This window comes from Amphibalanus amphitrite, unplaced genomic scaffold, assembly GCF_019059575.1.
Source record: "Amphibalanus amphitrite isolate SeventyFive unplaced genomic scaffold, NRLGWU_Aamphi_draft 000130F_arrow, whole genome shotgun sequence".
Classification (NCBI taxonomy): domain Eukaryota; kingdom Metazoa; phylum Arthropoda; class Thecostraca; order Balanomorpha; family Balanidae; genus Amphibalanus; species Amphibalanus amphitrite.
The window spans coordinates 565,948-581,706 of NW_024881625.1; the positions used below are offsets into that span (position 1 = coordinate 565,948).

At 49.8% G+C, this 15,759-nt stretch overlaps 2 protein-coding genes across 3 annotated transcripts in view; both read right to left on the minus strand.

The window, feature by feature from the left end:
• Positions 1–8,234: 8,234 nt before the first annotated feature.
• LOC122381916 lies at positions 8,235–10,104 on the minus strand. Its single transcript, XM_043366701.1, has 3 exons — positions 10,070–10,104; positions 9,670–9,756; positions 8,235–9,639 (listed from the first exon to the last, which is right to left on the minus strand). Exons 1-3 carry the CDS (start codon positions 10,102–10,104, stop codon positions 8,235–8,237), a joined length of 1,527 nt encoding a protein of 508 aa, XP_043222636.1.
• Positions 10,105–10,158: 54 nt separating this feature from the next.
• Positions 10,159–15,759, minus strand: part of LOC122381932 (carbohydrate sulfotransferase 10-like) — a 37,113-nt gene continuing 31,512 nt past the window's right edge. The window contains exon 6 of one of the 2 annotated variants that reach the window (XM_043366723.1): positions 10,159–12,201. In XM_043366723.1, coding sequence (XP_043222658.1) covers positions 11,956–12,201 — 246 coding nt within the window. In that variant the 3' untranslated portion in view covers positions 10,159–11,955. The remainder of the gene's footprint in view (positions 12,202–15,759) is intronic. The other variant, XM_043366724.1, reaches the window with a different exon arrangement.

A 15,759-nucleotide genomic window follows, 5' to 3' on the forward strand; every position in this document is an offset into this window, starting at 1 on the left:
TCCTCGCGTTTGGCCCCTGATCGAGCTAGAGCTTCGCGGAAAAAACAAGCGTGTTGCCCGTCACGAGAGAAAGCCGATGATACCCAAGTTCAAGGTCCTAGGGGCTAGGTTATCGGTTGACCTTCCAGGTCAGGTCAATGACCCAAAAGTCGGTGAAATCGGGACCTGTTAGAAAGTCCGTAAAGTGTGTCCGTGATATAGGGGTTTTCGGGGTGCTGACCACGGATATCGTGTTAGTTCTGATCACAGATGATGTCATTGAGCATACTTAGACCAGGTCGGGTCAGGTCAGGTCAGGTCAACCAGAAGGGGTCGTGACGGGTATTCGTAGTACATGCCAACCGCCTCTGACAGCTTCGTAACATGTTATGAAGGCACCAAAGCTACTTCGTAAATGTTCAAATGGTTGCTAAATTCGAATTCAGCTCCAAAAACTAGCCTGAACATGTAAAACTCGAAAAAGTGGACCGAGGTCACCAAAGGTCAATCACCTGACCTGACCTTTAGGTGACCTTGACATCCATCCAAATGCATGGGAGCAACATCAAATCACATGTTTGAACGTTTGAAACCACGAAAAGCTTGGAAGCGCGCGGCTAATGCGAGCCGACATACGCCGAATCGCGATTCCTGCCAAACATGGTCTCGGAAAAGAGGTTACACGTCAAATGTCGTTTGGGTCAGGGTTATGAAATTTTCAGGGTAGGTGTAAAATTGATTAATGCAATGGTACTGAAAGTTTCGTCGCGATCGGCCGCTTTTTTGCGAGTTATTCGCGAAGAACCTTAGGGGGTTGCATCAACCCCCCCGTACCGGCGAGGGTTAAATAGCCCCACCCTATTAGGCTATTTGAGACAGGCAGTTAAGTAATTTTGTAATACAACCTTGGCAAACAACTGTTGTTGTGGTAGTATATACCTACTGCCTTGCGCGCAACATTTGTCGCACTTAATTAAAGAGAAAATAAAGTATTGCTTCTAAACGGTGTCATAAAAACATCGGAGGCTTCACCTCAGGTTACAACATCAAATCACATGTCACAAATCACAAATCACCCCCCAAGAAAAAAAATGTTTAAAAAACAGTGAATATTTTTCGGTGAAATTTGACAGATATTCATTTTCCCTCTTTGAGAACTTTGTGAACCCTTTTAAGGTGGGAGGGTCTTTAAGTGTCCCTTTCAGTTATGTGGGGAGGGTCGAACGGACCCCTCGGTTTTTGAACATATGCCATCTTCGGTCGAAGCTCCCAATATCACGCCATTAAAACCTCGATTTCTAAAAAAAAACGAGCAGTTTTTATCTTAGGCCCAATAAAATTGAATCTATGTTAACTATGTGATATGGTGGCATAGAGTATGGTGCAGAATGGTGGCATAGCATAGCAGAATGGACGCCGGGCCGTCCGTACATGTCTGAAGCGCCGATGCCGCTCATGTAGAGGAGACCGGGGGGAAGTGGGACATTATTTTGACGTCAACTTTGAAAAATCGTAAAAAATAGAATAGGTATTGAAGATTTAAGTAAATTGATTGAATTTACTGGTAAACAGTTTATTTCTACTTCATTCTTTACTGTTTTTATGCGTGTTTGTTCACGTGTTACTTCTCAAATTTAAATTTTAGGAAAGGTTGACAATGGGGTGAACTGGGACACGTCCAGAAGTGGGACAAATGATGGGGAGAACTGGGACTGGTCAAGAAATGTGATTTAAATGAAATACAATTAAAATTTGATGACCCATCACAAAGAAGAAGGTGTTTTAATAATTGACACTTAAAGAAATCACATCGATTATCTTTTTTGAACTACACTGACAGCACTGAGTATCTTGGAACATTTTCCCGTGCATTTGCATGCGGGAGAACTGGGACAAGGTTTAGGCACGTTATCCTTGTTCTCCCCAAGTCGTCATTTTTATTTCAATTGCTCTCCCACACAAAAGTATAACAGATACATAAAAAATGTTTCTGCATAATTAAGATGACTTCACTGACATCCAAAGGTGAACGGCCTGAACATTTCACATCGCTGAGTAAACGGCCAATTAAATTAGAGTACAATGCTAAAAAAATCACATTTTAGACCCCAACTCAATATCTCAGACGGGCAACCGGAAAAGGAAACCGCTGGTTGTGACGTGCCCCGACTAAATTCATGAGAAAATATGCAAAAACAAAATTGTTTGTCCAATCGGTCATCCAGATATTGAAGGTGTCCCACTTCTCCTCCGTCCCAGTTATCCCCACTCTCCCCTACATACCTACCTACCCTGCTCCGCCGATGCAGGCCTATGCTGGGACCATGACACCGGTGGCCGTGCAGGCCACTGCCCGTTGCGGCCCGCGGGTCACCTTGGCTAGACAACAGCCGGCCGGCAGCCGCCCCGCCGACAACACTGCAAACGGACACGGCAGGCTGCCAAGGTCGTCTCTGAACGGGACACTGGCCCTAGCTCATAGCAACGACGCTAACGGTTATCTTCAGAGATAAATTACGTCTATGTCCATGCATAACTACAGAACTGTGGAGAGGGAACAGTGAGGTACGGGGCAAGTCGATCCACTCACTGTTCCAAGCAAGCAATACGGTTAAAATTACACATGGGTCGTATCGGTATACACGCATGGGGGGGGGGGAGGTCGGATGAGCCCCTTGTTTTTTTTTTCGCGAATAAAAACAGTCAATTGCGTCAAGACATGCAATACCCTCGAATTAATAAGATTACACATACTCCGAACATTTCATGACCCTGACCACAATAACCTTTGATATGTGAACCCATCGGTGCGCAGGTTAAGAAGTTTTGGCTGGAAGGTCAACCAATGACTTACGAAGTTACAAGAGAAGACAACACGCTCATTTTATCCGCGAAACCAAAGCTCAATAGGGGGCTGAACGCCTGGGGAGTCCGTTGGACTCCCCCCCCCCCGACCCGCCCCCCCCGTAAGTAGCGGCTAGCAAAACGCCAATACGGGCAACTAATTGGCGGAAGTGCCCTTCTTCTTATGTGTAGAATGAGAGGATAAGGGGAGAATGTGGGCTGCGATTCGGCTGGTTAGGCCCCAAGTCACCTTGTATCACGTCGCCATGTCATGTTAGCCCTATAACTGGCTAAGTTAACCCTCGCCCGTATTGGTGTTTTGCCAGCCGCCAACGCATAGGGGTGGGGGGGGGGGGGCGTCCGTTAGGCCTGCGTCCGTTAGACCTCCCCTTGCCGTTTGGCCCCTGATCGAGCTAGCGGAAAAACGAGCGTGTCGCCTTTAACGAGAGAAAGCCGATGATACCCGAAGGTCCTAGTTCAGTGGTTGACCTTCCAGTGGGCAGTTTTACCAACATAAAAATATCATGTTAGTGTTGATCACAGATGCTGTATTCATGCATTTGAACAGGTCGGGTCAGGTCAGGTCAGGTCAGGTCAACCAGTAGGGGTGCTGCCGGGTATTCGTAGGTGTCACCTTCTGGCATCTTCGTACCATGTTACGAAGGTACGAAAGCTACTTCGTAAATGTTCAAATGGTTGCTAAATTCGAATTCGTCTAAAAAAACTAGTATAGAAACATGTAAAATTCGAAAAAGTGAACCAATGCATGGGGGCAACATCATATCACATGTTTGAACGCTTGAAGCCACGAAAAGACTGGAAACGCGCCGCCAATGCGAGCCGACATGCGCCGAATCGCGATTCCGGCCAAACATGGTCTCGATAAGTAGATCACAGATCAAAGGTCAGGGTCAGGGTCATGAAATTTTCTGGGCAGGTGTAAAATTGAATAACGCGAGGGTACTGGAAGCTTCGTTGCGATCAGCTGCTTTTTACGCGAGTTATTCGCAAAAAAAAACTGAGGGGGTCCGTTCGACCCCTCCCCCATACGGGCGAGGGTTACCATGTCCCTTAATGATCGAACTTACAAAATACAAATTATCAGCAACAGGTGCTTGCTGGGCCACCCCGTCGGCACCAGGAGTGCGGAGGCCCTTTCAAATGCCCGTTAACCCGCGCCGTGCTGGGGGGGGGCGTTTTTACGCCCCCCCCCCTCAGGTTTTTCGCGAATATCTCAAAAACGGCGGCGCGCAGCGCCGCCGTTTTTGGTACACGTGTTCCTACATCATTTCCGCACATGTTGTGAAAATTTCAGACCTAGGCCGTTCAAGGTCAGGTCACCAGGTCACGTCAAGTGACCTTACCTCAGAAAAAGTTCAAAGGCTCGCTATAGCTACACCGACTGAACGATCACTTTGAAACTTTCAGCGATTGATATGAGTAACAGTATGTATAAAATGTATATCTCGGATTTTTGATATCTGTGACCTAAGGTCAGGTCAATTTTGCGACCTCTCCATTATAAGTCAATGGGAGAAAATTGAAATGCGCCTCTTTTGGACGAATATCGTTCAAAACGCTCTCAAACATCGGTTCATAGGTAAACATGACACACTGAATAGGAAAAATGCACCTGTGACCCCTCTGTGTGCCCCTGAGGTCATCTCAGGTCATGAACGGTCGCCAGCAGTTTTTTTGCTATAACTTTTGATAGAGACGTGCTAGAGCGGTGAAAACACGTCAGATGTGTTCAGCTCGACGATACGGATCGACTGATATGCAACATGACCCTTTTCGGTCAGGTCATGACCTTGACCTGAGGTCAAATTTTCAAAATGACCTTTTAAGGTCAACAAATAGTTCATTCGACGCGTCTCGACGAGAGGAACACGATGCTGGCAAAAGTAATGTCATGGCGCTTATGAGTCAAAAGTTATTGACGAAAAAACGTTTTTCGTAAAAACGGCTATTTTAGGAGTTTTTGCCCTCTGGAGGCTAAACCGTTGACCTGAGGTCAAATCTGAGAACATTACTCAGAAAGGTCTGTAAAAGGGCTATCGAATGCGCTTTTCCGCGGCGCTGTAGCTCTATCGGTTCCCGAGATAGCCGTTGGCAGTTTCCAAAATGTTGAAATAGTCAACATTTTACCTTTGGTGACCTCTGGTGACCTGACCTTTGACCTGACCCAAAAAATGACCGAAGTGTTTTCGTCCTTATTTTTGACGCTCTTTCGATTGCCGCTTACCGCGTGTTGCTACGTGGCCCAGGAGCCGAGTTAGATGGGGGGGCGTGAAAACGCCCCCCCCCCCCCCAGCACTCGGCGGAAAGTTCAGGCCACCAGCACGGCGCGGGTTAAAGGGAGATAATGACCTTTTTCCACAAAATCTGAGTTAGGACCATTTTCTGACAAAACACAACAAGTTATAATGTAAATTAAAACCATTTTGCTCAATTCGGTACCTTGCCGCAAATATCTCAACTTGAAGTCACGTTAGCGGGGAGCGCTGAAAATGACCGTTGAATAAGTACTTACATCACTTTTTGGTACTTGCATGTAATTTTGTAATATGAGCGTATTCCTTACATTTGATCTTCATCACATCTAGTTAGTTAATGGTCGTCTATAGTGCCTTCAAAAGATATTCATGGTTTGGGGGTGGTTTATGTCTAAATTTACGCAACTATTTTTCCTGTTCATCATCTGACGCCATATGCTGCTATTTTAGTAGCAACGACTCAATTTTGAATCGGTCCCGCCGACTGCACAATAAAAGAGGATAGATACAACACTTTTGCGGCATCACTGAAAAACTTATGCAGTACTGTTATCAAAATTCTCATAACACCGTTCGACAAACCTGAAGTCTTTTTGAAATAAATATGCTTGTATTTTTCGCTTCAGGCTCTGACGCCAAAATAATGAATTTCGTAGTCGCAATCGCAAGATTTGGCTGCGTTTCTGGCGCATGCCGTTCATTTGTGCCGCATGCCGCATGCCGAAACAAAGAAGAGTAGGCACTATGTACCCCCGAATTAGAATCTAATTAATTCTAAACCGAATTAACTCTAATTCAAATTAGAATCCTTACAACCAAGCAACGACAAGGCGATAACATAAACAAAAAACCAAGCGTCGCTGTTTGAAACAAAAGCGCCATATACTGCGACTTTTTTATAGAGAAGGACAACGCATTTCGGTGGGTGTTACAAGTACTGCAAGTAGGTACTGCTTCTTTTTTGCAAAAATAAAAACCTTTTTCACATACGAAAATGTGCTAGGAAATTTTCATATTTTATAGAAACTACAGTAGAAATAGTATAGATGTCGAGTAATTTTTATTCAAGAAAAAAGAAAGCTCATTATCTCCCTTTAACCCGCGCCCTGCTGGGGGTCCTGGATTTCCACGCCCTGCTGGGGGGGTGTTTGAACACCCCCCCCCTTGTAACTCGGCTCCTGGGCCACGTAGCGATACGCGGAAGGCGGCGTTCGAAAGAGCGTAAAAAATAATGACGAAATCACTTCGGTCAATTTTTTTGGTCAGGTCAAAGGTCAGGTCACCAGAGGTCATTGAAGGCAAAATTTCGCCGATTTCCAGGTCGAATGTCGAAAATTTCCAAGAAGCCAACGCATAACTCGGGAACCAATAGAGCTACAGCGCCGCGGAAAAGCGCATTCGATAGCCCTATTAACGCCCTTTCTGGGTAATTCTCTCAGATTTGACCTTACGTCAACGGTTTTGCCTGCAGGGGGCAAAAACTGCAAAAATAACCGATTTTTTTCGGAAACAGTTTTTCTGCAATAACTTTTGACCCAAGCCTTGTACGAGCTTACTTTTACCGGCATCGTGTTCCTCTCGTCAAGACGCATCGAATGAACTATAACTTGACCTTGAAAGGTCAACTTGAAAATTTGACCTCAGGTCAAGGTCATGACCTGACCGGAAAGGGTCATGTTGCATATCAGTCGATCCGTATCGTCGAGCTGAACACATCTAAGGAGTTTTCATCGCTCTAGCATGCCTCTATCAAAAGTTATTTGCGAAAAACTGTTAGATACCATTCGTGACCTAAGATGACCTCAGGGCATAAACAAGGGTCACGGACACCATTTTCAAGTTCAGTGTGTCTAAACCACTTGTAATTCGGTGTTTGGGAGTGTTTATAATGTCTTTCATCCAAAAGAGGCGCATTTCAATTTTCTCCCATTGACTTATAATGGGGAGGTCGCAAAATTGACCTGACCTTAGGTCATCGATATCAAAATTCTGAGATATACATTTTGTACATGCTATTGCTCTTAGCAATCGCTGAAAGTTTCAAAGCGATCGGTCACTCGGTGTAGCTATGACAGACATTGAAATTTTTTATGAGGTGAGGTCATTTCAAGTGACCTGGTGACCTGACCTTGAATGACCTTGGTCTGAAATTTTCACAACATGTGTAGAATTGATGTATGATAAGGTGTACCAAAAACGGCGGCGCTCCGCGCCGCCGTTTTTGAGATATTCGCGAAAAAACCACAAGGGGGGGGGGGTGTTCAAACACCCCCCCCCCCCAGCAGGGCGCGGGTTAATGGTAACGTCGCATCCTTGCTCAAACGCGTATCCTCAGTTGGCCTCTTAGAGCCACGCCGGCCGGCACTGTCGAGCGGTGACCCGACCTGACCTCGCCGGAGGGTTCGTGACGTCATGCCAGCGGGCCGGCCGTGAGCGGGACGGCTGAGGTCCACTCAACGCGGCCCGGGCGAGTGAAGCGGACCAGCAGCGGTCGCTGCTGAGCACGTTTCCTCCACCCACCCCTCCAACCATCTGCGTTGGTTTTACTTACCTTCATTTCCTTACCTCGTCGATTTTGTTTTGTTTTGTTGGGTTAGGCCCTTTCGGTCAGACAAGACCATTGCAGAGCCGGAAGGATGATAGGAATTAGGGGGAGACATTGGTCTGGGCAGGCACCCTAGTGAGTCGCCGGGGCTGAGCCCGTCCAGAGGACAGGCCACCCAGCCCCAAGGCACTCACTGCACCCGGCTACGGGGTGTGCTCCCTCAGGAGCAGCGGTGCCGCTCCAAGGGAGCAGCCCGCATGAGATAAAGTTGCCTGTCCAGCCCGGAGGGGGGTTGCGGCGTGGAGGAGAAGGATTTCAGTATCCTGAGGATAGAAGCACGGAACGGGTGACCTCGTCGACCGTCTCCTCTCTCTTTAACGATTGTTGTTGTTGTTGTTGTCGTTCCGGCCGTCGGGCCCGGTGGGCCCACATGGGGGGGCCCGTGAGGGCCCCAGCCCCCCTCGGGGGCGACACTTGCGACGTCCGCGCAGGGAGGGCAGCAGGCCCCCGGGCGGGTTCCGGCGGACTCAGACGCCGGGTAGGGCCGGAGAACCCAGCACCCCGCCAGAGTGTCCAGCGCCGTGGGCGCTCTATAGTCGGCCCAGGCGCCGCAGGAACTCGATAACCCGGCATGGGTCAGCGAAGACCTCCCGCAGCGTCGGGTCCTCTCTTCCGAAAACGTCGTGACGGACGCGGGCCGTCGCGGGGCACGACGTCAGAAAGTGTTCCGCGTCCTCCCTGACTCCGCCGTCGCAGGTCGGGCACCCATCGTCCTCCTCCGCCCCGATGAAGTGACGGTAAGCTTGCAGGGCAGGAGAGTGGCCGGTCCGGAGGCGCGCCAGAGCGGTGCCCTCTCTCCTAGACAGGCCGAGCCTGTCTGCCAGCCTGACCCTGCCCGGGCCGACGACATCGTGGTAGTCGTGGCTTAGGTGCGGGCGGGTCGCGGGCGCCGGTCGGGAGTGGCGCGTGCTCTCCACCCACTCTCTGCTCACGTGGCGCTTCAGCAGGCTCTTGGCCGCCGCGAAGGTGATGGGTGTCCCGTCCTGCGGCAGCTCAGCGGCCTCCCTGGCCACGGCATCGGCGATCTCGTTGCCGGCGACTCCCGCGTGACCGGGAACCCACTGAAGGTCCACGCGGTGGCGTCGTCCTAGTCGCCGGAGGGATAGCCAGACTTGGTCAGCGACCCGTTCAGTCTGGTTGGCCGGGCCTTCCCTCAGACGCATGAGGGATGATAGGGAGTCGGTGCACAGCTGGATATTGAGTGCAGGGTCTTGATCGGTGAGGATGGACTCGATGTATTTGAGTGTCTCTCGTAGAGCGAGAAGCTCCGCTGTGTAGCTCGACGTGAAGCGCCCCGCTGGCGCTCGGATCCTCTTCACTTCCCTGCCGCTCCTATAGACGACTGCCCCTGCTCCGCCTCGTTCTGTGCCGGCTGTGGCCGAGCCGTCCGTGAAAGCCTGGACGTCCGGGTTCGGCAGTCCGGCTAGCGTCTCCTCGGCGGCAGTCCGTCGCTGTTCGGCGGGGGCGTTTTGCGGTAGCGGCCTCACAAGTCCAGTGTGGAAGAGGACCGTTGGAGGTGGCGGTGACTCCCAGGGAGGGGTGCTGGCAACCACCAGGAACGGCTCGCGTGGGAAGTCGTCTAGGCCGGCGTCTTTGGATATCTCTTGGCCCGTCCGTGCCCATCCTCTGTCATAGCGCAGACGTTGCCGGGGGCGGTTCTCAGGGAGGAGGATCCGCTGCACAGGGTCGCCTGGTAGGTCCCGGGAGTGGCGCTCCATCGCCACAGCCGCCAACTGCCTCCGCCGCGCCGAGAAAGGCAGGAGATCCGCCTCTCTGGCCAGGGCGTCCACTGGTGTGGATCTGACACATCCGGTGATTGTCCTGCACCCCTGTCTTTGCACCGTTTCCAGCTCCCTCAGGCCAGACTCGCTGAGGCCGGGCATCCAAGCACCGGCGGCGTAGTCGGCGCAGGCGCGAGAGAAGGCGAGATATGTGCTGCGCAGATCAGACGGTGAGCAGCCTTACGTCGTGCCGCTGATGGCCCGGAGGACGTTGTTCCTTTGGAGCATCTTGGCCTTGATCGTCTTCACATGTCCCGTGAAGGTGAGGCTCCTATCGAGGGTGATGCCCAGGAACGTCGTGGTGGGGGAGAACTTCACTGGTTGGCCCTGGAAATGGAGCGCCGCTTCTCAGTTCTCGCCGTGCCTCAGCTGGGTCAAGCGTGAAGATAGTGGAGGTAGTCTTCTCCTCTTTAACGATCGCCTGAAAGGTGAATGGGATATAAGGGAGAGAGAGACGGCCGGCCGATAAACAGCCAACTTATGAGTATGGAGCATACGATGCCGAAGCGTTACGGTATTAACTAAAGATAACGCCAGTTATACTAAGACGATGCCGGATGCAGTCTGTCCGGAACGCCTCCCACGCCGGCGGATGCCAGCCCAGCCGGAACAAATCCATGGTGAGGTGAGATATGGCTCACAAGTGTCCATACTAAACGCTCGACATATCCAATGTCCCTATGTTCCAATGTGCAATACTGCAATGTATTAACGGACAATTCCAAGTGCTGGCTTACTGTTTGGTCCGAGTCAGAATACATAAGGGCACAAGGGTAAAAAATGAACACATCATAAGATAAAAATCACTAAAATACAGTATATGTACAGTTGCCGACCATCGTCACACAATACAGCTAAAGCCGACGCAGAAATTCGGCGCGGGTCCCAGAGCCAGTGACGGCCGGCGACAGGCGGTCCCAGGACGAGGCTGCCCGGTACGAGAATACCCGACGTGACGATGACAAGCGAAAGGCGGGCAGCACAAGAGCGCCCGCCTCCGTCGACCGGGTGGTGCGCCTAGGGACGGCAGCACGTGAGGTGAACAGAGAGCGGACTGCGGCGGGGGCGCGCGGGTCTCTCAACGCCCTGTAGACGCCGACGCTGTCACGGCGCGCCACCAGTTCGTGAACCAGAACAAGAAATAAAATTCGCAGCCGACAACGATTACGTTTTACAATAGTGGCTCTGCTCGGCGCCGGCCGCGCCCAGGCTGCGGCAGAGATGCACGCGCTGACGCCGTACCCGTGGTCCAATTGCGCCCATCTTTTGATACGATGGTCCGCCCCACCCAAAGTTTGTGGTCACCAAATTTCACGTCGCTACGCGGCGCCGTTCCGGCGCATTAACCCTCGCCCGTATTGGTGTTTTTCCAGCCGCGAACGTATAAGGGGGGGGGGGGGGGTCCGTTGGATCCCCCTTGCCGTTTCGCCCCTGATCGAGCTAGAGCTTCGCGGAAAAAACGAGCGTGTTGCCCGTGACGAGAGGAAGCCGATGATACCCAATTTTAAGGTCCTAGTTCATTGGTTGACCTTGCAGGTCAGGTCAATGACCCCAAAGGCGGGAAAATCGGGACCAGTTAGAACGTCGTAAAGTGTGGCTGCTATGGGGGTTTTCGGGGTGCTGATCACGAATATCATGTTAGTTTTGATCACAGATGATGTCTTCATGTATTTAGGCCAGGTCGGGTCAGGTCAGGTCAGGTCAACCAGTAAGGGTATTCGTAGTAGGTGGCAACTGCCTCTGACAGCTTCGTAACATGTTACAAAGGCACTAAAACTACTTCGTAAATGTTCATATGGTTGCTAAATTCGAATTCAGCTCCGAAAACTGGCCTAGAAACATGTAAAACTCGAAAAAGTGAACCGAGGTCATCAAAGGTCAATGACCTGACCTGACCTTCAGGTGACCTTGACACCCACCCTAATGCATGGGGGCAACATCATATCACATGTTTGAACGCTTGAAACCACGAAAAGACTGCAAACGCGCGGCTAATGCGAGCCGACATACGCCGAATCGCGATTCCAGCCAAACATGGTCTCGAAAAGTAGGTCACAGGTCAAAGGTCATTTGGGTCAGGGTCATGAAATTTTCAGGGTAGGTGTGAAATTGATGAACGCGAGGGTACTGAAAGTTTCGTCGCGATCGGCCGCTTTTTACGCGAGTTATTCGCGAAAAACCACGGGGGGTCCGTTCGACCCCCTATACGGGCGAGGGTTAAGTTAAGACACATACGGCTGACGGAGACACAGACAACTTATAATTTATTCAGGTCACCACCTATAATTCCATACCTACGTGAACCTTTTCACAGAGTCAGTTATTTGCCATAAAATAATAAGCGTACGAGAGGCTATCTTTTCACAGGCTTTGCTACCCTCATGGAAATACAAGCACACAGCTAATATCTCAACGATATTCGGCAAAAACCATGACCCAAATGCGCAGTATCCCGTTCCCGCTCCGCGCGTCAGCCATTGAACAGTATGATGTCCATTCGATAGACGGCGTCCAGCCGGGCCAGCTGGGCCTCGGTCAGCTGGTCAAGGTAGTGGTCGGTGTCGTAGCGGCGCGGGCTGGCGTTCCGCGAGGTGACCGGGTGGCGCGCCTCCGTCTCCAGGCCCAGCCGGCGCAGCACGTACGGCAGCTCCTCCTCCAGCGTCTCCAGCTGCACGATGTACTGGTAGTCGCGCTCGCACACGCGGCTCAGACGCTCCTGTGGGAATCACCCACTCAGTGAGATTTGAACGTTTAGATACTTTTACCATTTATATACCTAGCCTCCAATTCAAAAGCATATTTCAGATTCATATTCGATGGAAAGTGATAAAAACGGGTGCACAGAATCTAACGAAATTTACACCAACCATCCCGCATGACACGGTCTTCATAAAATATCTTAGCTCGGCAAGCCCTGGAGGCTGACGGACGAGGGTATGTATTTAGGGAATAAGTTGAGTAGTAAGAGACAAATGCATGTATTGTATATAGGTATTCGAAAGCAGTTTGAAAAAGAAGGCTCTTGACATTCGGAGCAGAGCGAGAAATGAAACGACTCGAGAGAAAGACGAACGATTTATTTCAATACCGAATTCAAAAGCAGCCGAAAATATCACAAAGAAACTTGAACCGACAGGCTTTAACCCTCGCCCGTATTGGTGTTTTTCCAGCTGCGAACGCATAAGGGGGGGGGGGGGGGGGGGGTCCGTTGGACCCCCCCCCCTTGCCGTTTCGCCCCTGATCTGATCGAGCTAGAGCTTCGCGGAAAAAACGAGCGTGTTGCCCGTGACGAGAGGAAGCCGATGATAACTAATTTTAAGGTCCTAGGTCATTGCTTGACCTTGCAGGTCAGGTCAATGACCCAAAAGTCGGGAAAATCGGGACCTGTTAGAACGTGGCCTGTTAGAAGTGTGGCTGCTAAGGGTTTTTTCGGGGCGCTGATCACGAATATCATGTTAGTTTTGATCACAGATGATGTTTTTATGCATTTAGTCCAGGTCGGGTCAGGTCAGGTCAGGTCAACCAGTAGGGGTCCTCCCGGGTATTCCTAGTAGGTGTCAACCGCCTCTGACAGCTTCGTAACATGTTACGAATGCACCAAAACTTCTTCGTAAATGTTCATATGGTTGCTAAATTCGAATTCAGCTCCAAAAACTGGCCTAGAAACATGTAAAACTCGAAAATGTGAACCGAGGTCACCAAAGGTCAATGACCTGACCTGACCTTCAGGTGACCTTGACACCAACCCTAATGCATGGGGGCAACATCATATCACATGTTTGAACGCTTGAAACCACGAAAAGACTGCAAACGCGCGGCTAATGCGAGCCGACATACGCCGAATAGCGATTCCGGCCAAACATGGTCTCGAAAAGTAGGTAACAGGTCAAAGGTCATTGGGGTCAGGGTCATGAAATTTTCAGGGTAGGTGTAAAATTGATTAACGCGAGGGTACTGAAAGTTTCGTCGCGATCGGCAGCTTTTTACGCGAGTTATACGCGAAAAACCATGGGGGGGTCCGTTCGACCCCCCCCCCCCTATACGGGCGAGGGTTAACCCGCGCGGGGCTGGGGGGGGTAAATTTTAGCCCCCCCTCGCGAATTTTTACGATATCTCAAAAACGGCGGCGCGCAGCGCCGCCAAACTTTCAGTACCTTTTCTTACATCAATTTGACACCTTCCCTGAAAATTTGAGCGAAATCCGTCGGAAAATTTTTGAGAAATTGACGTTTTAGTGACGTCATGTTCGCCATTTTCGCCTCAAAAACGGCAAAAGTTCAAACGCCGCTAACATCTTCATTTTTAAAGGAATCAAGACGTAACAAAAAAGGATATACGTAATTTTACTTCGTCTATCAAATGGCTATCTCGGTTTTTTGAAAATTTTGGATTTTGGCCTAAATTTTTTCAAAAAACTGATTTTTTTGGGAAAATCATTATAAAATCCAAAATTTTGAGTCTATCGAAAAAACCGGAATATATGTCAGAGAAGTGGTCTATGTGCACCTACATACCAAATTTTAGAAGAATCGGTTCAAAAATGTGGGAGTTATTCAAAATTTTATGACGTCACGACACACAAATTTTTTGAAAAATGACTTTTTTGGAAGTTCTAGACCTCGTACGGAAACAAAAATAGCACCATTCGATTCGCCGTGAAAAACTGCATCAGATAGACACCTTTTTAGGCCTTAACAACCAACTTCAAAATTTGACCTCACTTGACCTGACCTTGACCTGACCTCGACCTGAAATTCATCCAGAGGTGGTCCATATCACTTATTGAGTGTGCCTATTGAATTCTATGAGTAAAATGACCCATAAAACATGTGTCGCACATGCCCTTTTCTATATTTTGTTTTTTTGGTGACCTGACCTGACCTGACCTGACCTTGACCTTGACCTCTGAATGATATTGTATGCAACTAATATTGTCTTGGTAGCCTAAGAACACGTTTTGGGCGATCAGTCTCAGTCCATGACTCCATTCTTCGGCAACTACGGTGCAAGGCCGATACTGTAGAAACTTGCAATTTGTACCCTTGACCTGAACTTGACCTTGACCTCAAACTTTAAATTAAGTACATGTTTTTAGTAGTTCGTGATGAGAGCTTTCGATTGGCGTTCGAATTTTCCAAATCGGACCATTAGTTCGGGAGATAACAGGGGGGGTAAAATTTACCCCCCCCCCCAGCCCCGCGCGTTCGGCTGGAGACCCCAGCCCCGCGCGGGTTAAAGGTAGTGTGCCAGCTTTCCTGGACCGTATGGAGTTAATGGCCCAGATAAGGAGAACCGGATTTTTAGAACTTACCCATACCTTCAAAACTCATGGAAACGTCTTAAATTCTTCAAATTTTGAGTACCCCAGTGCGAAATTCGCCCCGACGGGTTGTCGGTCGTACCCCAACCACATTTCACACTACTATGAACAATAAATGCACACACTGAAATCGCTATTACCGATATGCTCATCCAATCAAGTTTCGATAAACCCGTTCATCATCATCTCCTGCGATTTCGAACACGCCTGTTAGGTGGTGCGGCAGACCGCGCCCAAAGCCAGGGCCCCGGTAACGTGAGGTAGCCGAGTCGGGGCAGCGTGCGCTGACCCAAGCCGGGGCCGCGCGTCCTCCCGGTGTCATGTGATAGCCCGGGGCTGCCCGCGGGGATGCGATAGACCGCGCCCAAAGCTGCGGCCCCGGCTTGGGTCAGCGCACGCTGCCCCGACTCGGCTACCTCACGTTACCGGGGCCCTGGCTTTGGGCGCGGCTTCTGCTCATACTTTGTGGTGCGGTGGTGGTGCGTCGGGCCGCGCGCTCTGACTTCGGCCAAGAAAAATGCGTCAGCTGATCACTGTCATTTCTGCCACTTGCGTGTGGTGAAATGGGGTCATAACTTAAGAGACGGCTTTTTCATATCAATTATTTTACATAAAATCGTATTTCAAACCATAAATAATGTTCGACAGCCAAATAAAAGAAACATTACCAATACAGGCTTACAGTTTAAGGCTCGACATTGTGTTGTCTACGATTAGACAGCTGATAACTCATTCCCGTACGTCGTAACTCTATAATGACCTTTGCTTATTGTCACAAGTGCGCCGCATTCGCGATTGTTGCCGACGCCTGTTTGCAGGTGAGCCCACTACAGTTGTTATACATATCGAAAAACCGATAAACTTTTAGGCGAAAAAGGCACTATTCCAGGCCCATTTTTGATTTTTTTTGCGATATTAGGTAAAAACAGACGCTTCTTATCCTAGGAAAAATAA

What these genes read in the sequence shown, in the direction of transcription:
- LOC122381916 (XM_043366701.1), bottom strand. Translation starts at nt 10,104, where the DNA reads ATGGATTTGTTCCGGCTGGGCTGGCATCCGCCGGC. An exon ending in CTGGGCTGGCATCCGCCGGC is followed by an intron (nt 9,757 to 10,069) that starts GTGGGAGGCGTT and finishes CACCCTCGATAG; the next exon opens with GAGCCTCACCTTCACGGGAC. An exon ending in CGGGCCATCAGCGGCACGAC is followed by an intron (nt 9,640 to 9,669) that starts GTAAGGCTGCTC and finishes TGATCTGCGCAG; the next exon opens with CACATATCTCGCCTTCTCTC.